General features: G+C 42.9%; 2 protein-coding genes across 5 annotated transcripts in view; both read left to right on the top strand.

The window, feature by feature from the left end:
* Positions 1-287: 287 nt before the first annotated feature.
* On the top strand, positions 288-13159 carry dsn1 (DSN1 component of MIS12 kinetochore complex). Of its 2 annotated transcripts, none has more exons than XM_029727246.1 (11): positions 288-362; positions 683-719; positions 896-1211; positions 1503-1576; positions 1729-1801; positions 4751-4838; positions 5355-5405; positions 5490-5561; positions 7955-8102; positions 10355-10442; positions 11119-13159. In XM_029727246.1, exons 1-11 carry the CDS (start codon positions 328-330, stop codon positions 11211-11213), a joined length of 1077 nt encoding a protein of 358 aa, XP_029583106.1. In that variant the 5' UTR covers positions 288-327; the 3' UTR covers positions 11214-13159. The 2 variants fall into 2 exon arrangements, with proteins under 2 accessions (XP_029583106.1, XP_029583107.1); XM_029727247.1 differs by having other exon boundaries at positions 302-362; positions 686-719.
* Positions 13160-14056: 897 nt separating this feature from the next.
* The window catches only part of pbx4 (pre-B-cell leukemia transcription factor 4), a 41896-nt gene continuing 29167 nt past the window's right edge, over positions 14057-26785 (top strand). The window contains exons 1-3 of one of the 3 annotated variants that reach the window (XM_029727244.1): positions 14057-15652; positions 19099-19212; positions 21101-21174. In XM_029727244.1, the coding sequence (XP_029583104.1) occupies positions 15474-15652; positions 19099-19212; positions 21101-21174 (367 nt within the window). In that variant the 5' untranslated portion in view covers positions 14057-15473. The remainder of the gene's footprint in view (positions 15653-19098; positions 19213-21100; positions 21175-26785) is intronic. The other 2 variants (XM_029727242.1, XM_029727245.1) reach the window with 2 other exon arrangements.

Genomic DNA, 26785 nt, shown 5'->3' with positions numbered 1-26785 from the left:
CTTGTTGCGTTTATATTTGTGTTCAGTATAATAACATGGGGCCACCTCAGATTCCATTTGGTGCCAAACCATGCTAAAAACTATGGGTTTTTTCAAAAGCTGAATTATGGTAACCATTAGGTTGTTATCTTGAGAGGAGTAGACCGCAACTCGTCCCCAAAAAAACAGCTTAAGGGACGGCTCATGCAGAGAAATGGTAGCTAGAGCCTAAGTAGTCCAAAGATGTCCATAGGGGGCCACGTCGCTCAACACTACATTTCCCGACATGCATATCTGTACATGGGTGGGGCGATTTTGTTTGTGCGCGGGCAGATTTTTTTAAAGAAAATGGCGGATATTAATTCTGGAGAGCAATCGGAAAGGTTTGTATCTTTTTAGTTAATAACGTTACTGAAAGTTTGTCTGAAGTTCACTGCTTTGCTGTGAAGAATTGGCGTCCTTTCTCAGGGGCTCGTATTGGGTTTTCCATTAAAGGAGTATCTTCCTAACGTTAACCTCCGACCTCACTGCCAGGGTAACGTTGGCTACTAACGTTGTTAGCTAGTAGCTAACACCTGCAATACGCCAATTTTAAAGTAGTCCTAGTGTTAGCCACGTTGATACACAGCTAACTTGCCATTTCAGTATAAACTATGCTAAGTGGTTGTGTTGATCTTTCTCCCTTTTTCATTGACGTCATCAGCAGCTGCGACAGCTCTGCTGAACAACACCAGAAGAAGGTAAGGCACTCAACAGCTGATTGTGTTGTGGTCTAGGCAGATTTGGTTGCACATAAGGGCCAATATAATATACATAATAAAACCTTACTAAAATGATAGCCAGCTGATGAAGTTAGCATACCACTGACGATAACAGGAATGATCTAAAAGCCCACTCATTTTGTCTGTTGATCAAGGTCCACCAAGAAGAAATCCCTCAGCAGGGACTTAAAAGAGTTTGCCCTGGGAGTCCAAGCCCAGCAGCTCCTCACCCCAAATCTCCCCGCAGACACACTCCTGCCTCCACCACCACCCAGATGTCAGAAACAACAGAGATACAGATGGAGCCAGCTCTGGAGCCGTGTTCTGGAGGAGAGGGGCAGGGAAGGGACCCTGAGAGGGGTGTTCTAACAGAGGGTCGGTCATTGAGCCCCAACAGCACGCGAAGGAAATCCTGGAGGAGGTCGACCAAGGGCCGACGCTCTCTCCCTGCCCTCCCCAACACCTCCCAGAGTGAGACCCGAAACTTATTTTTCAATGTCAACAATATTGGTTTTGGTGTCTGGGATGGGTGCCACTAGTCAGAGCGTCCAGTTGGATAGAGAGTATTGTTTACGTCTTCTTGAGCCGTAAAACATATACTTTTTCCGAGCTATGGCTGGAGTCAACTACCTATCCCAGGTTGACCCTAAACAACAATGAATGGCAGTAAGGGAAGGAGGTACAATTGGGGCTTAGTGATTTACAAAATACTATCTTGTAACCTGTAAACACTAAGCTTCTGTCTAAATGCCTCTCATCCAGCTCTATGCAGGTCAATCAGCCAATCCCTACCTGAGGAGGAGAGGCTGGAGAAACTGATGGAGGCTTCTATGAGGGTATGTTTAAGTGATTACAATTCGCTAGGGTGTGTGTGTTTTTGAAGGTCAGGCTAACTTCAACCTGTAGATTATTTCAACATCCTATGTGATCCTGGCTGACAATTGAACTCACTTTCTGTGTGTCCCATCTCTCTCCTCTTTGTCTCCAGCTGGCAGTTGAGAAGTTACAAGACTCACTGAGCACGACACCCAACGGCAGTTTAGAGTCACTTCAGACACAAGGTTGGTAGGATTCTTGTACGTCTATCAAATACGTAGTGGTTTTGGATTATAACATCTAACAAAAAAACCATCCAATGTTTACCAATGCCCCCGACTGGTTCGGTGCTGTATTTTGAATGCAGCCAGGCGTTTTCTCCATCTCTTCATTCAAAGACTCAATCATGGACACACTTACTGACAGTGGTGACTGATTTGTGTGATGTATTGATGTCTACCTTCTTACCCTTTGTGCTGTTGTCTGTGCCTGATAATGTTTGTACCATGTTTTGGGTTGCTACCATGTTGTGTTGCTACCATGCTGTTTCATGTGTTGCTGCCATGCTATGTTGTCTGTCTCTCTTTATGTAGTGTCTCTTGTCGTGATGTGTGTATTCTATATTTCCCCGTACCTGCAGGAGGTCTTTTGCCTTCTGGTAGGCCGTCATTGTAAATAAGAATTTGTTCTTAACTGACTTGCCTAGTTAAATAAATAAGTTGAGTGCAGTGCAGTGCACTAGGCATACAGTGCATTCAGAAAGTATTCAGATCCCTTCCCCTTTAACACATTTTGTTATGTTACAGCCTTATTCTAAAATGTATTAAATATATTTTTTCATCTACACACAATACCCCATAATGACAGTGAAACCAGGTTTGTAGAAATGTTTGCAAATTTACAAAAAACATACCATATTTACACAAGTATTCAGACCCTTTGCTATGACCAAAGGGTCTGAATACTTCGAAATACCTTCGAAATTGAGCTTAGGTGCATCCTGTTTCCATTGTTCATCCTTGAGATGTTTCTACAACTTGATTGGAGTCCACCTGTGGTAAATTCAATTGATTGGACATGATTTGGAAAAGCACACACCTGTCTATAAGGTCCCACAGTTGACAGTACATATCAGAGCAAAAACCAAGCCGTGAGGTCGAAGGAATTGTCTGTAGAGCTCCACGACAGGATTGTGTTGAGGCACAGATCTGGGGAAGGGCACCAAAAAATTTCTGCAGCATTGAAGGTCCCCAGGAACACAGTGGCCTCCATTCTTAGATGGAAGAAATTTGAAACCACCAAGACTCTTCCTAGAGCTGGCTGCCCGGCCAAACTGTGCAATTGGGGGAGAAGGGCCTTGGTCAGGGAGGTGACAAAGAACCTGATGGTCACTGACAGTGCTCTAGAGTTCTTCTGTGGCGATGGGAGAACCTTCCAGAAGGACAACCATCTCTGCTGCACTCCACCAATCAGGGATTTATGGTAAAGTGGCCAGACAGAAGCCACTCCTCAGTAAACGGCACAACAGCCTGCTTGGAGTTTGTCAAAAGGCACCTAAAGGACTCTCAGAACATGAGAAAGAAGATTCTCTTGTCTGATGAAACCAAGATTGAATTCTTTGGCCTGAATGCCAAGCGTCACTTCTGGATTCCACCTGGCACCATCCCTACAGTGAAGCATGTTGGTGGCAGCATCATGCTGTGGGGATGTTTTTCAGCTGCATGGACTGGGAAACTAGTCAGGCTTGAGGGAAAGATGAATGGAGCAAAGTACAGCGAGATCCTTGATGAAAACCTGCTCCAGAGCGCTCAGGACTTCAGACTGGGGTGAAGGTTCACCTTCCAACAGGACAACGACCCTAAGCACACTGTCAAGACAACGCAGGAGTGGCTTTGGAACAAGACTCAATGTCCTTGAGTGGTCCAGGCAGAGCCTGGACTTGAACCCGATCGAACATCTCTGGAGAGACCTGAAAATAGCTGTACAGCAACACTCCCCGTCCAACCCGACAGAGCTTGAGTGGATCTGCAGAGAAGAATGAGAGATACTCCCCAAATACACGTGACAAGCTTGTAGCGTCATACCCAAGAAGACTCGAGGCTGTAATCACTGCCAAAGGTGCTTCAACAAAGTACTGAGTAAAGGGTCTGAATACCTATGCAAATGTGATACTTTGTTTTTTTAATTTGCAAACATTTCTACTTGGGATGCACGATATATCGGAATCAGCTGAGATTAACTAAAAATGCCAACGTCGGTATTGGCCCGATGTCTGTCTAGTTTATGTGCAAAACTTGATGTGCAAACTTGGGATGTGCATACCTAATATAACGTAGCTACATGACGTAATGACGCCACGTAAAATTTTGCGCTACACGTGCAACACAGCATTCCTAACCCAGCTCACAATGTCTGCTGTGTGGATCGAGCAGTCAACAAGTTGAGCAGTCATTTGAAGGAGTAAGAAAATTTCAGCAAGACAACTCAAAGGCGAAATCTGTTAACGCCAAGATAATGGAATTAGTGTCACTGCTATTAGCTTCACAACATACTATGGAATGCTGTTTAGGTCTTTGCGTGTCCAAAAATACATGTTAATTAACACTGCCAAAGCTGTACAAAAAAGTCTGCAAACACCAGCCACGAACAATGTGTTCACAATAACGCGTTGGTAACACAGCATTATTTGTTCGACTGCAACTTCTGGGGTAGCTAGCTAGCTAGCACAAATAGAACCAGCCTGAAAACAATGACCAGTAGAAACTGGTCTCCCAATCACAGCCGGATGTGATACAGCCAGGATTCGAACCAGGGACTGTAGTGACGCCTCTTGCACTAAGATGCAATGCCTTAGACTGCTGTGTGTGTGTGTGTGTGTGTGTTACTATTTAACTGTACTAGAATGCTTAAGGCCGCAAAAATTTTGATTATCGGTTTATTTTGAGGGGCAAGGAAAATATTGTGTATCAGCCAAAAATGTCATTGGTGCATCACTAATTTCGACAAGCCTGTTTTTGCTCTGTCATTATGGGGTATTGTGTATAGATTGATGTGGGGGGTCAACTATTTAACCTATTTTAGAATAAGACTGTAATGTAACAAAAAAAGTCAAGGTCTGAATACCTTCCGAATGCACTATAAGTGTTGTCTAATAGTGTTATCATTCGTTACTACCTTTCTCTTCCCTGTCTCAGTGGAGGCTCTACAGAAGGGGTGGTATTGCCTGGCCAAAGACCTACGCAGTGAGCCACAGTGTCAACAACTTCCCACAAGCACAGCCAGGTAATGCTGTCTCTAGTCAATCTCATTTTGTTCACTGACTTAACGTCCTTAAGCATACATACTTTTTCCTGAGCAGTCTATTTTGCCCTTTCTATTCTATGCACTGACTTTTTCCTGATCCTTTAACATGAGAAAAATCGGGCCTGGACGATACGAGTATTGCAATACTCATCAGTATTGTGGCAAGGAAACAAAACACGAAGCAGATTTAACTTCTTTAGGAAAACAACCCTAATGTTGGAAACAAACAGCATCAGAGGTTCATGTATTTTTTTTTTCCCCCCAGGCACAACACACAATATTTTACATAGCAGGTTTTTAAAGGACCAAAGAGTTTGGCCTGCTTCGTGTTTTCATTTTTGCCATGGAAAAAATTATTGCAATTCTGGTATCGGCACAGCCCTAGAGAAAAAGGACTGTCATTCTTCTGTATTGTCCTTTATTTCTATTTCAGGCCTTTCTGTATTAATTCACTCATCTGTTATGAATCCCTTTTGACTGTCTCTTTCTCGCTAGTGACACTGCAATGCAGAACACCTTGGAGCAGACCAGGAAGGATATACACAGGTAAATGATTCCGTGTGTGTGTGTGTGTGTACGTGCGCGCAATGAATAAAAAGTATATATTTTTATTCCACCTGTGTGATTCAGGCTGCAGGCTGAGAGTGCATCTTGGGAGTCCCTGTTAGTCAAGCATCGGAGTAAAGCTGAAGAATTGGCCAGGTGAGCACATTCACTCACACAAATTACATGCACTCATTCACTCTCGTTCTGCACTCACCATGCTCCAAGTTTCGGGTTGTCAATAAAGTGATTTGTCTTCTCATGTACCTGGTGCTCCAGGCCTGGTATTCATAGCTGACTTTGAAAAGGCCTTTGATAAAGTATGACTGGAGTTTTAAAATATAAATGCCTGAAATATGAACATTTTGGAGAATCTCTTTATAAAATGGGTTAATGTTATAGTAACCCTATGTGTAGAATAGTAAATAATAGCTACTTCTCAAAGTGTTAAACTGTCAACAGGAGTAAAACAAGGTTGTCCACTATCGGCATATCTTTTTATTATTGCCAAATATTAAAGCACTGGTTCTCTAGCAAATTAGTAAGAATGTCTCACCCCATGTTCAAGAATGGCCTTTTCCCCGTTACCTCACTTTTGGTTATTTGAAAAGGAAATAATCTCCAAAATATAGTTTTTTTTTTTTAAAACAATGAGCCATAGAAAGTTGGTTGCAATTTCAGTTTAATCCACCAGAAAAGACAGAACAAATATTGTGGTTAAACTCTAAAATACTAATTGATAATGGAAAAAAAAAAAAAATTATAATAATAATAATAATATATTTGTATATTATATCATAAATAGGACTGGTGGAGTTGTCACACTTGCAGCTAGCAAAAATATATGGAAATATCTGCTCCACCCAAAATTACAACTAATTGCAGCATTTCCATAGTCCCTGTGTCCAAGGAAGCAAAGGTAACCTAAATGACTACTGCCCCGTGGCACTTATGCCGGTAGCCATGAAGTGCTTTGAAAGACTGGTCATGGCTCACATTGCACACTCTTGGCATTCTCTCAACCAGCTTCATGAGGTAGTCACCTGGAATGCATTTCAATTAACAGGTGTGCCTTAAGTTAATTTCTGTAATTTCTTTCCTTAATGCGTTTGAGACAATCAGTTGTGTTTTGACAAGGTAGGGATGGTATACAGAAGATGGCCCTATTTTGGTAAAAGACCAAGTCCATATTATGACAAGAACAGCTCAAATAAGGAAAGAGAAACGACAGTCCTTCATTACTTTAAGACATGAAGGTCACTCAATGTGGAAAATTTCAACAACTTTGAAAGTTTCTTCAAGTGCAGTCGCAAAAACCATCAAGGGCTATGATGACAGGCTCTCAAGAGGACCTCCACAGGAAAGGTAGACACAGTTACCTCTGCTGCAGAGTATAAGTTCACTAGAGTTACCAGCCTCAAATTGCAGCCCAAATAAATGCTTCACAGATTTCAAGGAACAGACACATCTCAATATCAACTGTTCAGAGGAGACTGTGTGAATCAGGCATTTGTGGTTGAATTGCTGTAAAGAAACCACTACTAAAGGACACCAATAAGAAAAAGAGACTTGCTTGGGCCAAGAAACACGTGCAATGGACATTAGGCCGGTGGAAATCTGTCCTTTGGTCTGATGAGTCCAAATGTAAGATTTTTGGTTCCAACTGCCATGTCTTTGTGAGACGCAGAGTAGGTGAACGGATGATCTCTGCATGCGTTTTCCCACCGTGAAGCATGGAGGAGGTGGTGTGATGGTTCTTTGCTGGGGACACTGTCAGTGATTTATTTAGAATTCAAGTGACACTTAACCAGCATGACTACCACAGCATTCTGCAGTGATACGCCAGCCCATCTGGTTTGTGCTTAGTGGGACTATCATTTGTTTATCAACAGGACAATGACCCAACACACCTCCGGGCTGTGTAAGGGATATTTTGCCCAAGAAGGATAGTGATGGAGTGCTGCATCAGATGACCTGGCCTTCACAATCCCCCAACTCAACCCAATTGAGATGGTTTGGGATGAGTTGGACCGCAGAGTGAAGGAAAAGCAGCCAACAAGTGCTCAGCATATGCGAGAACTCCTTCAAGACTGTTGGAAAAGCATTTCAGGTGAAGCTGGTTGAGAGAATGCAAGGATTGTGCAAAGCTGTCATCAAGGCAAAGGGTGGCTACTTTGAAGAATCTAAAATAGGTTTTGATTTTACACTTTTTTTTTTTGGTTACTACATGATTTCATAGTTTTTTCTTCACTGTTCTACAATGTAGAAAATAGTAAAAATATAGAAAACATTTTGAGTAGGTGTGTTAACTTTTGACTGGTACTGTATATATTTACAAAAGATCTGGGGGATTGGAAATTGTGCAGACAATTACATTGATGAAAGCTACTGTCTATCTGCAATATTAAAGCTGATCTACCCCCAATGTTTGTTTGTTCGTTGTACAGCATGGCATGATAACGATACAAGAGTTGGCTACAGCCCATTTTAGGACCATGGTTTTCGGTTAGTGTAAATGTGTCTGTATATCTCCTCTTCTTTCCCTTTTGCAGGCGAGTGGAGCAGTGCCAGGAGAAGGGGGTAACATTAGACCCTAGCTGCCTGGCCCAGTCCTCACAGAGCCAGCTCATCCAGAACAAACCTGATTACCACAGCCTGCTCCGCAGACAGCAGCCCGTACTGTCCACTATGGACATGGTGGTAAGACAGACAAACTAGTATTACACCACTTGGGGATGGTTTCTTGGACACAGATTAGGCCTAGTCCTAGACTGAAAGCAAGCTCATTGGAGAATTTCTGTTGAAATAGTTTTGTAATTTTTTTGTGTCCCGGAAAAGGCCTGTGGAGTTTATTAAAATGTACATTTATCTGTCTCCTTGTTCTTTCTGTGCTAATACCAGTGTGTTTGTACAACAGTATATTCTAAATCTGAGAGGAATAGGCGATGCATTAATGTTTTAGTTACATTACGTCCTCTTACTTGATGTAACATCTAATTGGCGTCCCCTGAGAAACGCTGACCAATATTTTGGTTATTACCCTGTCACATTAACCCCTTGTTGTCATGTCAAACAATAATGTATTCAAAGTGTCCAGTCACTGTATTCAAAGTTTGATTGAACAATATAAAACAATCAGAATGGAGAAAGACCCATTTTTTTTAAAACACTTGAATGTACAGTACCAATCAAAAGTTTGGACACCTACTCATTCAAGGGTTTTTCTGTATTTTTACTTTTTTCTACATTGTAGAATAATAGTGAAGACATAAACTATGGAATCATGTAGTAACCAAAAAAGTTTTAAACAAATCAAAATATATTTTAGATTATTCAAAGGAGCCACCCTTTGCCTTGATGACAGCTCTGCACACTCTTGGCATTCTCTCAACCAGATTCACCTGGAATGCTTTTCAAACAGTCTTGAAGGAGTTCCCACATATGCAGAGCACTTGTTGGCTGCTTTTCCTTTACTCTGCGGTCCAACTCATCCCAAACCATCTCAATTGGGTTGAGGTCAGGTGATTGTGGAGACCAGGTCATCTAATGCAGCACTGCATCACTCTCCTTGGTAAAATAACCAAAAATCTCAAATTTGGCCTCATCAGACCAAAGGACAGATTTCCACTGGTCTACTGTCCATTGCTTGTGTTTTTTGGCCCAAGCAAGTCTCTTCTTCTTGTCCTTTAAAAAAAAAAGAATTAGGCAAGTCAGTTAAGAACAAATTCTTACTTACAATGTCGGCCCACCCCTGCCAAATCCGCACGACGCTGGGCCAATTGTGCGCCGCCCTATGGGACTCCCAATCACAGCTGGCTGTGATACAGCCTGGAATCGATCCAGGGTCTGTAATGATGTCTCTTGCACTGGGATGCAATGCCTTAGACCGCTGCGCCACTCGGGAGCCCATAAAGTAGTAATTTCTTTGCATCAATTTCACCATGAAGGCCTGATTTCACGCAGTCTCATCTGAACAGCTGATGTTGAGATGTGTCTGTTACTTGAAATCTGTGAAGCGTTTATTTGGGCTGCAATTTCTGAGGCTGGTACTTCTAATGAACTTATCGTCTGCAGCAGAGGTAACTGTGTCTTCCTTTCCTGTGGCGGTCCTCATAAGACGCAGTTTCATCATGGTGCTTGATGGTTTTTGCGACTGCACTTGAAGAAACTTTCAAAGTTCTTAGTTTTCCGCATTGACTGACCTTAATGTCTTAAAGTAATGATGGACTGTCATTTCTCTTTGCTTATTTGAGCTGTTCTTGCCATAATATGGACTTGGTCTTTTACCAAAATAGGGCCATCTTCTGAAATACCACCCCTACCTTGTCACAGCACAAAGGATTGGCTCAAACGCATTAAGAAGGAAAGAAATTCCACAAATGTACTTTTAACAAGGCACACCTGTTAATTGAAATGCATTCCAGGTGCACTACCTCATGAAGCTGGTTGAGAGAATGCCAAGAGTGCAAAGCTGTCATGCAAAGGGTGGCTGCTTTGAAGAATCTCAAATATAAAACATTTTGATTTGTTTCACACTTTATTGGTTACTACATGATATCATAGTTTTGATGTCTTCACTATTATTCTACATGTAGAAAATAGTAAAAATAAACCCTTGAATGAGTCGGTGTGTCCAAACTTGACTGGTACTGTATATGTTGCCACGCTAGACGCATGCACCACTCATAAAGCATGTTTAGAAATGTTATTTAAAAAAAATGGAATACAATAAAAAATTATATTTTGGTATGATATTTTGGCCATATTGCCAGTCCTAGCTCAAACATTTATTTGCATCAACGTCGGAGCTGCCCTGGCTTTTGTTGGAGATAGGCGCATATCGAAGACCGGCGTTTTATTACTGTTCAAGTTGTGAAAAGCTCACATCACCCTCTTAAAATGTGGTTTGCTAGCTCTACACGTAATGTTTTTTTTATTATCTTCCTCCATAGATGGACACCCAGTGTAAGATGGTCAGGGAGCTGCTGTCCATACTCGAACAGTCTCAGCTACTGGTGAAGGAGACAAGCAGCAGATTGGGTAAGGATATGTCTGTCTGGGTGGATGGATGGATGTAGTGGTTCTCAGGGTCGTGTTCAGTAGGGCAGAATGTTTGCAAAACCTTATTTTTTTGCCATTTAGGTAGTACCTTCTTTCATTCTGTTTCAAAATGTTTTCTCCCTGCTGAAGACTATTTTCTTGACTTATTAAAGACCCCATGCAGTCTTTTTTTAAATCATCACTATATGTCTAATAACTCACTTATTTAATGAAATATAACTATATTTGGATCATTTAATTCCCAGAGCCTTCTTTGGCCGTTGAAATGTTCAGTCTGATCGTGTGGGCGTTAGGAAGCAAATTTCAAGTTATTTGCATACACAGTCCTGATAGGATGGTCTAGAGCCAACCCAGAGGAACAGTCATTGGTCTATTATAAGCAGATCACATTGTCATGATGTGTGCCAAAAGTTCAATCCCATCTGAACGGGCTGAAATTCCAGGCATTTTCTTTCAAATAGCTTTTACAAAAAGTGCATTATCATAATTTAAAAAAATGTCACTGTTGTTTTGACCTCAGTGTAGAAATATTTAAAAACAGGAAAGTTAACTGCACTGACCCTTTTTTTTAATTGTGTTTGAGTATATTCTATTTTTTTTTATGTATTTGTTGTGATCGTGTATTAAGTGTGTACTTCTATTCCCCCCCCATCAGCGGCTGATGTGGGATTCCAGGAACTCTCCTCTGACCCAGTCAGGGATCTACTGGCAGGACCCGTATCGTCTGTATCAACCAACGCATCATCCTAGTACCTCTGTCTTAGGGTTGTCACAATACAGAATCACGATACAACCATACTAGATTTTTCATGGCAAAAAAAGAGAACTAAGCAGACTGAATTCTGGATTTGTACAAGCAGGACAAAGCGCACCTTTAATATAAATGACTGTATTGTGGCCTTTCATCTCGTCCAGGTTCACTCAATGAATTACCAATAGGAGAAAGATCAGTCTGGATTTTTCTGTGTTTTCGGTATTTATGTGTCTTAACTCTGTACCCATGGCTCCTTAAGTTAGCTGTTCTCTTTGGTGCCTTGTGTGGTTGTTTGTAAATAATAGTCTCTCTGGTGTCTTTCTTCATGGGATGAGTTGATTATTTCTGCTATAACTTTCTATCTATTCTATTCCACTACTATACTATGGTGTCCTCCTAAATGACACCCTATTCCTTATATAGTGCACTAATTTGGACCAGAGTGCTAAGGGCCCTTGGTCAAAAGTATTACTCTATATAGGGTGCCATTTGGGACAGAGACCTCTCTGCCTACAAAATGTATGCTGTTGGCCACCAGAGGGCGATGTCACCCTTTTTATTTAAGCAGTTTATGAATATTCACCTATAGTAAAAGATGTTGAAAATATTCACCTGCAGTGGATGTCTTTTGGGGCTAATTTGTAAGATACCAGCTTTCCTTTATTTACCTGTACATTCTTGTAAAAAAAAAAAAAAAAAAAAGTGTATGATTTTTACGTTATTAACAGCAATTATCTGAATTTGTCTTTTACTTTCTGACCATTGAATTGGTTGTTTTAAAAGCAGGTCCAATCCTGTATTTGTTTTTAACCCTTCATAAACAAGGAAATGTGAAATGTTATTCCATCCCAACTCCTTTGAAACATTATTGGTTTCAGTGTGTAACAAGGGGACGAATTCTCTTTACACACAACTTGTTAGTTCTCACAACACACCCTTGTATCTTATGTATTATAATTTACTTATCCTGTAACCTTTTCTGTTTTGGCCAGAGATTCAGTCCTCTTTTCTCTCCTCTGGCACTGCTCTGTCCCTTCGCCTGTCCATCAGGGAGGAAGCCCCTCCCCCACCTCACCGTGACTCCCTCCCTCTCCTTTCACTGGGTCACTGACGCAGAACGAAGGCCTGACATTATGCCAAGTGTTTCATAACCCCCCCCCCTTCTTCCTTTTTCAATATCATTCACTATCACCTCTTAAGTCTTCTCTCACCATATTTCATGCTATATGGTTGTGCCTTGCCTCTTCCTTTTACCAAGAGAAACATGATGAACAATTGAACGTGGCCCTGACGTTGTTGAGGAATAATTACTTCAGAGATAAAACTTTAACAGTCAATAGTTACATTTGCATGAACAGTGTGATGTCTGTTTTTTTAAGAAATTGTGTGAAAGGAATCAGACGGGCTCAAATTCTGACCAAATAGGAAAGGTGTCCTGCACCTACTGACTCAAATCACCATGATATTTGTTCTTATTTATTGCTGTATTACAAACATATGTATTTTCTGTGGGCTGTTCTTGCATTGGGGTGCATGGTGAGAATGAGAGAGAGGACAGAGGGAGAAAAGTGGGGTTTTGACTGTGAGCGCTGGAGAGTCATGGAGGGAGGGAGGGAGGGTGGTGCACGGCAAGGGATCGATTCTTATTTGGATGGAAATAAGGCTAGGTGCTTGTGGAATGAGAGAGAGAGGGCATCTCCTGCTTACAAATTGAAAGAAGTCAAGTCACATATTCAGGCACTGAAGAAACACATTCACAGAACAAACAAGATATAAAGAGGAAAATATAGTAGAGCACTAGATACAAAATATGGATTAGCTCATTAGTTATTGATCATGTATAGTTTCTTTAGATTTGACATCACTGCTTTACATTAGTCTTACAATATAGAGTTTGCAAATGGACCAAAAATGTATTCAAATAAACTGGGTTGAACGTGAATGTTGTTTTTGTGACCCGTAACATGTCTGGTCCTACTTCTGATGTGTAAATGCCTGTCGGTGCTATAAAACTGATTCTCTCCCTGTTAGGCCAGGTCTTTATGAAATCTACCCTCTCTCCCTTCTCTAACTTCAGATTGATTAGGCATAGACTGTGGAAGAGGGATGCACCGAGCGTCAGCAGAATCCACGGCCAGTTTTGTCCCGTGCACTCCCCTTCGTGGCGTGCTCACCCATTATTCCAGCACAGCAGTCAGCCTTCTCTCCTCCATGTCTATTCAGTCTCCCAATTCATCTAGCGGAGCTGCTCTCTCATCTGAGTGATAAACTGCAGCAAAATCGTCCACGTTTGCAGAAAAAAAATGGATGTTTGTATTCAATCTGTTCTGTACATATTTCTCACACTAAAAGACCTAAGATAGGATGTTTCATTCATTGAATGTTTCTGAACACGTCCTGTTTAATAGTGGCCTATTTGATGGTGTGGTTTGTTCCAATTTGACAGAACACATTTTTTGTAGACTAATTATAAGATACAGTAACTGGGACCAATATTGAAGTATGAGTCAGTCATTGATTTGGTTAATGGGTGGAGCGTGGTGGTAATTCAATCGACTGACAGTTCAGGTTTGAGGTGATCTTGACAGTAAAGAAAACACACTACTAATTACAATTGTGTCAGAATGACACTTAGCCAAGTCCAATAAGGTACCCCCTTATCCAAACTTAACCCCTTGATCTGCCCCCTGAAAACGTAGTGTGCCACTGAGGTCAAGACCTCTTGACAGTATACTATTGTAGCCGAAGTGCTTCCGTGAAGTCTTTTCGCATAAAAAGTAACCATGCCTGTGACCTGAATGCCAGCCTTAGCTCAGTGGGCTAACACTGATTAGGGTCATCTGCATGTCAGGGAAGGGAGCGAAACTGGTTCAATACAAAAGTCTAAAATAGCCGAATGAAGTTTTTCATATGGCCCTGGATTAGTTTATATGAAACAGGAAAATATCCCAAAAAATAAAATGGAAAGTAAATATCTAATCAAATACAATCTGACGCAGTAGCATCGTGAATTGAATGCGCGATATTGTATGGTCACAGAGTTGGCTGTGGCTTCATGAGCAGCAGGGAGAAAACTGCAAAGGGGAACGCTAACCTTTATCCAGCAAGAAGAAAAAAGATTGAGAAAACACACTACTGCAGCCAAGAGTGTAATGGAATTCAACTTGCCGTGGCTGGCCGGTGGGAAAGAATGCCATTATAACTTCCAGCAAACATTTTTTTCCTCAAACGTGATTTTTTACGTGGGAGAGGAATGACTGTCCCAGCTGAGGACCCGTAAAAATACACTGGTGATCATTTTGTTGTTAGCTAACTATTTAGCATGCCAGCGTCGTTGCCTTTTAAACTAGCATAGCCCACTTGCTACATTTTGTTTGGAATAATTCAATCAGTTGCGATTCTATTTTAATCGCATCAAGCTACCTAGTTATGTTCTGAGCTTCAGCATTGTGGTCCTCGTTCACATTATTAGCTACTTTTAATTCAGTTAGCGTTATTTACTTGCGCCAGCATAGTTATCTAAATTAACCCACATTTTGCCTGTTATTTGCATAACTAGTGTTATCAAATAATAGTAATTGAGTTATTTTCTTTACCGATGCCATACGAGTTTGTTTTACTTACTTGAAGTATCTAGCTAACTGGCTACTTAGCGAGCTAATTTGGTAATTAGCTACACTAGCTAGCGCGAGCTGGTGTTCTGTGAACGATGCACACTGGTCCTGGCGCTGCCTTTTCCAGTCTGCGAAAACAATCCTCTGTTTTGATAAGCCCCTTTGAACCACCGCAAGTGTGATTTATTGATGTATGCATCTAGCTAGAAAGGTGTTTGGACATTTTTGTTTTGTCTTTCTTTTTTTGTTGCATTATTTTTGAATGCATATTTTATTCGCTGGAGAGAACGCTTTTCTTCTTGTTTTAGCGTGAGGCGCTGTCTGCCAGCTCCCTAGTTAGTGCATGTGCCCGTTGCTTTTTTCCTGTATGTTTCTTAGGGCTACACAGCTTGCCAGTTGCTTAGCTAGCAGCATTTATTCGCTAGCTTACCGTGGTTAATGACATCGGCGAGCAGCACAAACCGTTTATGAATGTGGAACTGCTTTGGAATTTAATTTTTTAGGTTAACTAGCTGGCTGTAATTAATTACTATCAGCCAGTGGCGTATGATTTGCGCTGGGGGTTTCATTGTTAGCTAGCTATCTGGCTAATTGTGTGAATTCGATTGTGAGGAAAGGACCTAGGTTTCTTTGAAAGTAGCTATGGATGATCAGACGCGAATGCTGGCAGGTCTCGCCGGACTCGGCGGGTTATCACAAGGCGACATTGGCGACCCAGACTCGGTTAGAAAACAGCTCGGTCAACCGCAACAAGACATTGGGGATATTCTACAACAGATCATGGCCATCACAGACGAAAGCCTGGACGAGGCGCAGGCCAGGTAAAAAAAAAAAAACCGTGTTGCGAAGATGAGACAAGATATGTTTTTGTTAATGCTGTCTTGTGTTCTGTTGCTCGCTTGTTGCCTGGTACAGTACAATGATGGATATGTTTGATGTGATGCACGCTGCGTTATTCAGTCACTTGTGGTTTGTCAACAACAGAAGATATCATTATCTGACAAATAATTTAATGGTTGGCAAACGTTACACGAAAAAAAAGAAGCAGGCTCCCCACACAGACGCACAGAATATTGCTGTATGCTATAGCCTAGCCCAGAGGTGCCAAACATACGGCCCAGGGGCCGGATTCGGCCCGCGAGGGGGGTCCAATCTTGCGGGTGGTTTAAGCAAAGTAATTTATAGTTTTGTGTGGAGGAAAACGAAGTCAAAATACTTTAAATTACTAAAACAAAATCTTAACTGTGTAGAAATGATAGACCGACATTCATACAGTTTCTTGACTGTGTCCAGCAAAAAAATAAAAGCTAAACAGTCAGGGAGTGTCAAATTCCCCAAAAATATGTATTTTTTTGCAAATTTGGAAGGAAAGGAAATATAACACATTTTCAGTGGAGCTCTCCTGACGGACTTCATTGAAAACAGAATGCGGCCCCGTGGCAAAATGAGTTTGACACCCCTGGCTTAGCCCATTCATAGACGCAAACCACCTTTAATGCCTTGTGAGTATCTTTTGGACGGGAGAGTTGTGTTAAGAGCCCCACTGCTTATGCTAAACGTTAACATGCATCATTTGTAGTACAGGTTTGGAAATATAATGAACATATCTTTCATATCAGCGAGAAATAATGTTCCAAAAACAAAAGGTTAAATTACTACACACCTTTTTTATATGGGTTTAGGGTTCCCGCATGGCCATATTTCCAAGTTAAAGCGCTTGTTTTACAGAAGACAGTCGACTACCTGTGCCAATTGGCTATCAGCGTCTCCAAACACCTGTGTGTAAACGGAAAACTGACACCGCACAAAAGTGTTACTGAAAAATACTGTCTGCTGCAACTGTGTTAAAACCGGTTAAAGCAGTGTACAGTAAGTGTATGTTTTGCATTTGTGAAATTATTTTGATATTAAAGAGGGCTTTATGTTTCTAGAACTATACCGCAATTGAGAATCCATTCACGTTTAGATGGGAGTATTTGGCTGTTTTTGGCTGGCAGATTCTCCTCTGAACAGAATATGTAAGGTCTTTGGACTATAAAGACTAATGTTAGGCTCCTTTAGTCTATTATTGGGCTCGCCATAGCCCTGTGTTTTACAGCTCAAGATTAGAACAGCTCTCATTGCATTGTGATTTTCAGACATAGTGGCATCTGTGTCCGAGTTCATATTTTGATGTACACTTATGCAGATAGCCCATCTGATTAGTGCCTAGGTTGTTGGAAAGCCAGGGCAAACAATATTACCTGGGTTATGTTAACTCTTACCTTAGCCATTGTACATTTCTACTTCCATGGTGGGGTGTAAGGACGTCCCAAAGATCCCAAATAGCAAATACCATGATGGCTGCGTCCCAAATTGCACCGTATTCCCTCTATTGTGCACTACTTTTTACGTAGTGCACTATATATAGGGAACAGGGTGCCAGTTTGGACACACATAAATACACTTGATTAATCTCCTACATTGTCATTAGCATAGATAATCAGGCCTCCTTTAATTGAGCCGTCGCTGTCGGTGATGAGCTTTTCAAATTCAAATGGTTGTTAGTTAAAATGTTGCAGGGACTTCACTTGTGTGGGCTTGTAAAAATGATTCGCACTGCCATATCTGATATGACACATCAACATGGTTATGGAAATCTAACGGCGTGGTGTAGGTATAGGACAAGTTAATCAGTCACTTGTGTTTTGACAGAGCAATCATTAATATTTTAGGTCTCTCACTTCAATTGTTAATGTATGCAGAATATATGTTTGCATATCACGACTCTTGGTGTGTGCGTGCATGACAATAAGCAAATTACCCATATTCATATGCCATGTGGCTCCAAGGAGCCGTAGGTCAGCTGAAGTCGGCGGGGGGATGGGGGGTGGGGGGCGTCAGAATTGTGAACAAAAGACGCGGCTGTCCCAATACGAGGCTGTGGCCAGTGTCTGTGATGTGTCATTAGCTAGTGATTTTCCACCCCACATTTGACCACCTGGTTCTCTTAATTAATTCACTCCCTCCCGTCCTGGTGGTGTGCATCCTTTTCATTTTGCACGGGGTGCAATCAATTCTCCTATAATGTGTACGGGAGTGCAGCTGTCCGAAAATCTAGTTTCTATTAATGAGAATTGGGGGGGGTGCTGGACGCTACACGCAGCTTATGACGATTCTGATAAACTCAAGGATATTGCCTTCACTGTTAAGGGTGTAACTTTGAAGATGTAATTAACGAACTGAAATACTACGTGTTCAAGAAGAGGGAAAAAAATGAGGCCCGAAATAATGTTAGTGTGTTTACAATGTTAAAGACCTCTTTTTCTTTCTCCATGGTGTGTGCGATTGTGGTTCTGTGTGTGTTTCTAGATGGCTGTTGTGCTATAGTGTCTGAGAGATGTTCAGAGTTGAGCAGTTTATTCTTTTTTCCCTTCTTTTTCCTTCTCCTAGCAGTTCTGCTCCTTTAGTACTTCCTGTTGTGTTCGGCCTTCTCATCTGAGGATGCAGTCAGAAACTCTTAGGCAGCAGATGAAGCCTGTTAGGTGTCGGGTTGTAACGGTACCTCTGAGTATCGTGACAACCCTAATTAGTTGTATATGCAGGTCTGAAGACGTTAGATGCTCTAGATCAGTGAAATTACTCACTAGTAGTTTCTCTCAGCAGAAGGTAGGCTAGATTGATTTATTTTTGTTTGAAAGTTTAACAAAAATACATATACACACACAGTATACATTTGAAAACTTGCAAGGGATGACAGTCAATCGCTTATTTCCATACAGCAGCAAGATGGAGAAAGAAGTCGATGGACGGTTGATTTCGACTTGGACGTGATATAGCCCGTCGTGGATTAGTCCAGTCCGTGATTTGGATGGTCTGATAAAGGCCTATTCAATTCTGATAAAATAGTTTGCTTTTGATTTTGACTAAATGCTCTCCTATCACTCGAAACGAGAGACACACACACACGCCATCAAATGTAGCCTACCTAGGCCATGCATGTCACCTGTGGGGCCCCTTGCATACATACAAAGACCTTATACTGACCTGGAGGGTGGGGTGTTACTGTCTGGGCCGGGTGGCAGGAGCGAACCGATGAGATGGACAACACAGTGGCCTGCTAGGGCACTACGTACCGGGTCTGACCTAGTGTGATAGGAAAACATTAGCCGTCCTATCTGGGTGGTAGCGGAGATAACAGACGATGAGACGACGACAACTAGTGCACTACCACTCTACCTGTCCTGCCCGCCTCCTCACCCTCTCCCCCCTGTTACCCCATGTCCAGATGCTGGCCAGAGGAGTCGCCGGCGCACTGGGGCGGATCAGATGACCCCGCAGAGGGAGGGGAAGCTGGGGGGGGCACGGCAGGGGGTGGCCTGCCGCTCAACTTCCAGCACAGGTCAGTAGTGTACAGGTCTACCGGACCCACAGGACCGACCGCATGCCCCATGAAAGCACGAGCGCCACACCTGCTCCTGCTCATACCCCCCCCCCCCCCCCCCCCCAACCCCCACCTCCCTCCATGGCCCCTCTCCCACTCAAATCCAGCAGTGATTTTCAAATAAAAAAATATGTTTTTACCTGAGCAGCTCTCAGAAATGTTAGCTCAGGGGAGACAAACTTGTGTAAATAAAGGTTAAATAGAATTAAGACCGACACAATTATGCGCTCCCTCGAAGGAGTAACGGAACGAGCGATCCCCTCGTTATTGGCAGACGCATCAATATACTCTTCTTGTCAGCATATAAATACTCACGCATTTCCCAATATGATCTAGCTTAGGTTCGGCATCCTACGTGGACACAAGTGGAGTTGAGGTTAGGTGTTGCCCACTCATATTCATCTGTTGTGTCATGGTTGTTTTCATTCTCCCTCCGATGCCTGTGTCGGGTACGTTTCAAAACAGTTTCAGTTGAACACCTTTTTACCTTTGCCCATCTCCCCTTTTGGGTAATATTATTTTTAACCTGTATTATTTGGTGGTTTTATTTATTTTGTTATCCAGCAAATCCTTGAATGTACGTTTTAGCTGTCGTGTATTTCAGCACATGATCTCCCAGTGTATTTTCATACGTTTGAAAATGAGATGTTTTGTGGTTTATAAATAGGCGTAGATGAGAGTGAAAAAATATCCTTAAAGGTTCCCTTCAGATGAGGACCACAGCTCTAGGGACATGACACTCTGGAAGGGCTCAATATTAAGCTCTTCACTGAAGCTGCACAGATCAGAGCAATGAGGAATATGTGAGTCATGTTTCTGTGTGTGTGTGTACAGGGATTTTCAGACTTTAATGTCAAGGCCTCTTAAATATTATGAGCCCCTGGGCAAGGGACCCCCTGCTAAAAAATGAATTTTCACAAGCCACCATTTAAGTTCCTGAAAGCAGCATGCAGCTCGCAAGCTTTGCAATGATTACCAGGTGTAATCCTGCTATTCTACTCATTTTGCCATGAGGTTGAGAGAGAATTTTGCTGTTTTAAAGCAAGTTTCCTACTATTCTACACATTTTGGCGTGGCTTATGATGCGTTCATATGCTATCTGAGGAGTTTTGGGTCCCTAACTAAGTTGTTTTTTTAAATTAATAATAATTTTGTTGGGGGGGGCCCTGGAGGTCGGGGCCCCAGGGCGCATGCCCTGCGTGCCCATCAGTAATAAGGCCCTGACTACCACTGCTGTACAGTTTGTGCGCATGTGAGCGAGCACTAAGCAGTGATGGAGCATGGCCCATTAGTTTGTTTTAATTGAATATTCTAATTGAGAGTTTGTAATATAATTAAAAGTCAAGTGTCGCTGAGTGGGTGTTCAGCAGAGTATGCTATCACCAAAAAATTGCTGTGCGGGTACAAAAGTAACATGGCTTGGGAGGGAACTTTATTACTGTGCTATGGGGGACCAAGATATTAAACTCAATGTGGAACTGTGAGTGTATTCTAGACCTATATCTTTGTCATTCATTAGTATCAGAGCTTGTAACCCAGATGTAGAAACTGGCATTAAAATCTAGTCATTGTGGTATCGTTTCTTTGTTTAATTCTTGTGATAATGCAACTGTTTTCCTTTTTTGTATTTTGTTTATATTAGCTTTTAGAAATCCGCTAATACAGAACCTTGCTCTGCTAGATCAACGCTGGATGGACGAACCTCATCGAATCCAATCTCGCTCGCTTTTCCATGGAACGGCACACGCTATGAAATGACTAGAAGATGTACCTGCATCTCCTAATCTTACCTCCAACCCGCTCTCTCTCTCTTCTCCCCCCTCGCTCTCTCCTTTCTCGCCGGCAGGAAACACGCCCTGAACTGTCACAGAATGAAGCCCGCCCTCTTCAGCGTTCTGTGTGAGATCAAAGAGAAGACGGGTGAGTCTCCACTTCCCTTTTTTATTCTCAACTCTCATCCCAGTCTGCCTGAATCCCAGTTCGCTACCATTTCTACTGAAATGTGCACTCAATAGAAGTTGTTTTATAACGCAAACACACATTTCTGTGAAAACAGACAATAAAATGATATCTTACCCACCCCACACGTTTCAAAGCATTGGATTGGCGGAAGCACGAGCTGTATTTCCAGGTTGTTTGTTTCAGACATAGGCCCTATGGGTGCCTCTATTGGTTTGTTAATGGCCCCCTTGGCACCTGGTTCATTACCAATTGATACCTCAGATAACACTGTGCATTGGTTGATTTGGTAGCTGAGGTTCGAAAGGAAATTTAGATGGTTGTTTTGTTATGCTGAGGTGATCTTAACCTGCTGGAAGCGATCGCGCTAATCTCATCAATGTGGACTACACTTTCCTTGTCTGGGAGCAATTTCAGTGGTTTAAAGGGCAGGGAAAGGATCTGTCACCATCCTTTTGTGTATATGAATGTGGACACCCCTTCAAATGAGTGGATTCGGCTATTTGAGCCACGCCCGTTGCTGACGGGTGTATACAATTGAGCACGCGGCCATGCAATCTCCATAGACAAACATTGGCAGTAGAATTGCCTTACTGAAGAGCTTAGTGACTTTCAATGTGGCACCGTCATAGGATGGCACTTTTCCAACAAGTCAGTTCATAAACTTTCTGCCCTGGTTAACTGTAAGTGCTGTTATTGGGAAGTGGAAATGTCTAGGAACAACAACTGCTCGGCCACGAAGTGGTAAGCCACACAATCTCACAGAACAGGACCGCCCAGTTCTGAAGCATGTAGCGCGTAAAAATAATTTGTCCTCGGTTGCAACACTTAGTAGCGAGATCCAAACTTCCTCTGGAAGCAATGTCAGCACAAGTACTGTTTGTCGGGAGCTTCATGGATTTCCATGGCCGAGCAGCCGCAGCCGCGCACACAAGCCTAAGATCACCGTGTGCAATGCCAAGCGTTGGCCAGAGTGGTGTAAAGCTCACCGCCATTGGACTCTGGAGTAGGGGAAACACGTTCTCTGGGGGGGATGAATCACGCTTCACAATCTGGCAGTCCGACAGAGAAATCTGGGTTCGGCGGATGCCAGAAGAACGCTACCTGCCCCAATGCATATTGCCAACTGTAAAGTTTGGAGGAGGAATAATGGTCTGGGGCTGTTTTTTGTTTGTTTCTTTTCATGGTTCGGGCTAGTCCCCTTAGTTCCAGTGAAGGGAAATCTTAACGCTACAGCATGCAATGACATTCTAGACGATTCTGTGCTTCCAACATTGTGGCAACAGTTTGGGGAAGGCCCTTTCCTGTTTCAGCATGACAATGCCTCTGTGCACAAAGCGAGGTCCATATAGAAATGGTTTGTTGATCGGTGTGGAAGAACTTGACTGGCCTGCACAGAGCCCTGACCTCAACCCCATCGAAAACCTTTGGGATGAATTGTAACGCTGACTGCGAGCCAGGCCTAATCGCCCAACAGCAGTGCCCGACCTCACTAATGCTCTTGTGGCCAAATGGAAGCAAGTCCCCGCTGCAATGTTCCAAAATCTAGTGGAAAGCCTTCCCAGAAGAATGCAGGCTGTTATAGCAGCAAACGGGGGACCAACTCCATATTAATGCCCAGGATTTTGGAATGAGATGTTCACCGAGCAGGTGTCCACACTATTGGTCATGTAGTGTAGCTTTTCCAGACCAGCCATGGCTCTCATTGAAAAGTTCTCCGTTCCTATCTTATTAGCTATTCCAGTCAGCTAGCTAGCGGGCAGCTCTCTCTCTGGCATGGTTCAAAGGAGGAGGCCAGCTCAGGAGTGGATGGATGGATGGCAGATTGATGGTTGTGGAGGCTAGCGTGGGAGGAGATGGGCTGGGCTTTACAGCTACCTGCCCTCCTTCTTTCTCTCCACTCTTTTACCTCTCCTTTTCATGGATTCTCTCCTCTCCCTGCCTTAAATTACGTCCCCATCCTCCTCTGCTCTCTCCTCTCACTTCCTCCTCCCCTCTCCCCTTTGTCTCGCTCCCCTCTCTTCCCTCTCCTTTAGCAATACAGTTTGAAAGTGCTGCTGCACTGCCGCCTGTTGCGGTGACCTGTCAGTAGTGCATTATTGCTCTCTCCTGATAGGACCAGAGTAAAGGGTAGGCTCGAATGTGTGGGGGGGATAGACTGTTGCCCAGGCAACTAGTGGCCTTATTTACCTTAATGCCATTCACTTCGATTTTTCACATTAAGCCTTCTAGTGGAGAGAGGCCTGAAAATGTGTGGATGGAATGGAGGCGGTGGGAGTTACAGGTTATATCAGTTTGGTTTGGATGTCACCTTCAGCTTTGCTGTGGTTATTACATGAAATACACTGAACGAAATGTATAAATGCAACAATTTCAAAGATTTTACTGAGTTCATATAAGGAAAACAGTTGATTTTAAATAAATTCATTAGGCTCTAATCTATGGATTTCCCATGCCTGGGAATGCAGATATGCATTGGTTGGTCACAGATACCTTTAAAAAAACAGGTAGGGGCGTGGATCAGAAAACCAGTCAGTATCTGGTGTGACCACCATTTGCCTCATGCAGTGCGACATATCTACTCGCATAGAGTTGATCAGGCTGTTGATTGTGGCCTGTGGAATGTTGTCCCACTCCTCTTCAATGGCTGCGCGAAGTTGCTAGATATTTGCGGGACCTGGAACACGCTGTCATACACATTGATCCAGAGCATCCCAAACATGCTCAATGGGTGACATGCCTGGTGAGTATGAAGGCAATGGAAGAACTGGGACATTTTCAGCTTCCAGGAATTGTGTACAGATCTTTGCGACATGGGGCTGTGCGTTATCATGCTGAAACATGAGGTGATGGTGGCAGATGAATGGCACGACAATGGGCCTCAGGTGCTCGTCACGGTATCTCTGTGCATTCAAATTGGCATCAATAAAATTCAATTATGTTCGTGGTCCGTTTCTTATGCCTGTCTATACCATAACCCCACCGCCACCATGGGGCACTGTGTTCACAATGTTGACATCAGCCAACCGCTCACTCACACGACGCCAATCGCACTGTCTGCCACCTGCCTGGTACAGTTGCAACCGGGATTCATCCCTGAAGAGCACACTTCTCTAGCGTGCCAGTGGCCCTACGAAGGTGAGCATTTGCACACTGAAGTCGGTTACGACGCAGTCAGGTCAAGACCCTGGTGGGGACGACGCACACGCAAATGAACTTCCCTGAGACGTTTTGTTTTGACAGAAATGATTCGGTTGTGTGAACCCACAGTTTCATCAGCCGGATGTGAAGGTCGTTGGCTAGCGTGGTTACACGTGGTCTGCAGTAGAGGCGAGTTGGACGTAATGCCAAATTCCCTAAAACAAAGTTGGAGGCGGCTTTTGGTAGAAAAATGAACATTCAATTCTCTGGCAACAGCTCTGGTGGACATTCCTGCAGTCAGCATGACAATTGCACGCACCCTCAGCTTGAGACGTCTGTGGCGTTGTGACAAAACTGCACGTTTTCAGGTGGCTTTTTATTGTCGCCAGCACAGGGTGCAGCTGTGTAATCATGCTCTTCAATCAGCTTCTTGATATGCCACACCTGTCAGGTGGATGGATTATCTTCGCAAAGGAGAAATGCTCACTAGCAGGGATGTAAACAAATTAGCTTTTTGTGCATATGGAATATGTCTGGGATCTTTTATTTCAGCTCATGAAACATGGGACCAACGCTTTACATGTTGCGTTGATGGTTTTGTTCAGTTTACTTGCGTCCATGCGAAGCAGCTTGTTAGTGTTACAGTACCTGTGGTTGTATGTAGGCCAATGCTATTGTCTATCATCTTCACCACTGCTCCAGTCTGCTGGCTATTCTGTATTTAGTGCCCCTCTTCCTACCAGCTGCGTATATGCCTACCTGCTCTGCCATTTCCCTGTTCCCTGCATCTCCACAAGACCCCCTGCAGGCTCCATGATGTGCCTCTGGAATGTCAATAGAAAGCATCCCTTCCTCCTGCTCTGTGTCCCTCGCTCTCTCTCTCTATCTCTCTCCATCTCTCTCCATCTCTCCCAATTCATAGGGCTTTATTGGCATGGGAAATATGTTTACATTGCCATGGCAAGTTAAACAAACAAGGGAAATGAACAATCAGAAATGAACAGTCAACATGACACTCAATAAAGTTAAAAGAATAGACATTTCAAATGTTACAATGTGCAAGTAGTTGAAGTAGGAAAGGGAAAATCAAACCGATTTTAATGTAGGTTGTATTTACAATGGTGTTTGTTCTCCACTGGTTTCCCTTTTCTTGTGGCAACAGGTTACACATCTTGCTGCTGTGGTTGTACACAATGGTATTTCACCTAAAATAAAAATATATATATATATATGAGTTTATTTGGATTTGTTTTTCAAATTATTTGTGTTTAATCTGAAATACGTGTCTATATGGTCATACATTTGGCAGGAGGTTAGGAAGTGCAGCTGGGCTTCCACCTCATTTTGTGGCAGAGGGCACATAGCCCGTCTTCTCTTGAGAGGTCGACCTATAGATGCCTCTCTCGGTAGCAGATGCATGCTCACTGAGTCTGTACATAGTCAACGCTTTCCTTCATTTTGGGTCAGTTAGTGGTCAGGTATTCTGCTACTGTGTATTCTCTGTTTAGGGCCTTTTGTGTTGTTGATTATTTCCAATGTGTCCTGGGGCTCTGCACACTTGTTTGTGTACATGAATTTTATAATGACGTATGTTTCCCTCCAACACCGCTTTCCATCAATTTGTATAGCAGACCCTCATGCCAAATTGAGTCAATATTTTTTTATGTATCAACAAAGCATCAGAGGACTTACATTTGTATTTAACTAGGCCAGTCAGTTAAAAACGAACTATTATTTACAATGACGGCCTACCCCGGCCAAACCCTCCCCTAACCCGGACGACGCTGGGACAATTGTGCGCTGCCATATGGGACTCCTGATCATGGCCAGTGGTGATACAGCCCGGGATCGAACCAGGGTCTGTAGTGACGCCTCTAGCACTGTGATGCAGTGCCTTAGACTGCTGTGCTGGGAATGGACAAGCAAAATATCCTCTATGGGATCTGTGTCTCTATACCGGAACGCTTGAGCTAAATTGCTCCTTAACTGCAATATTACGTTATGGCCGTTCTCTTGCATTTCAGAGATGATGGAACTCCCATTTTATTTTTATTTTTTTGAAATCGCATGTTTTTTTTTGTTGGTTTGCATTATCTTTTACCAGATCTAATGTGTTATTCTCCTACATTAATTTCACATTTCCACAAACTTCAAAGTGTTTCCTTTCAAATGTTATCAATAATATGCATATCCTTGCTTCAGGTCCTAAGCTACAGGCAGTTAGACTTGGGTATGTCATTTTAGGCTAAAATGGGTGCGATCCTTAAGAGGATATTTTGCGCCCATGTGTATCATCAACGCTCACCTAAAAAGCCGTTATGCCACTGGTTTAGAGAAATTGTTTTAGGGCCGCAGTCGGGGCGACAGGTTTTCTAGTGGTTGGGCCAATAACCAAAGGTTGCTGGATCGAATCCCTGAGCTGACGAGGTAA

Source organism: Salmo trutta, chromosome 32 (genome assembly GCF_901001165.1).
Source record: "Salmo trutta chromosome 32, fSalTru1.1, whole genome shotgun sequence".
Classification (NCBI taxonomy): Eukaryota; Metazoa; Chordata; class Actinopteri; order Salmoniformes; family Salmonidae; genus Salmo; species Salmo trutta.
This window is presented reverse-complemented; position numbering and strand designations above follow the sequence as displayed.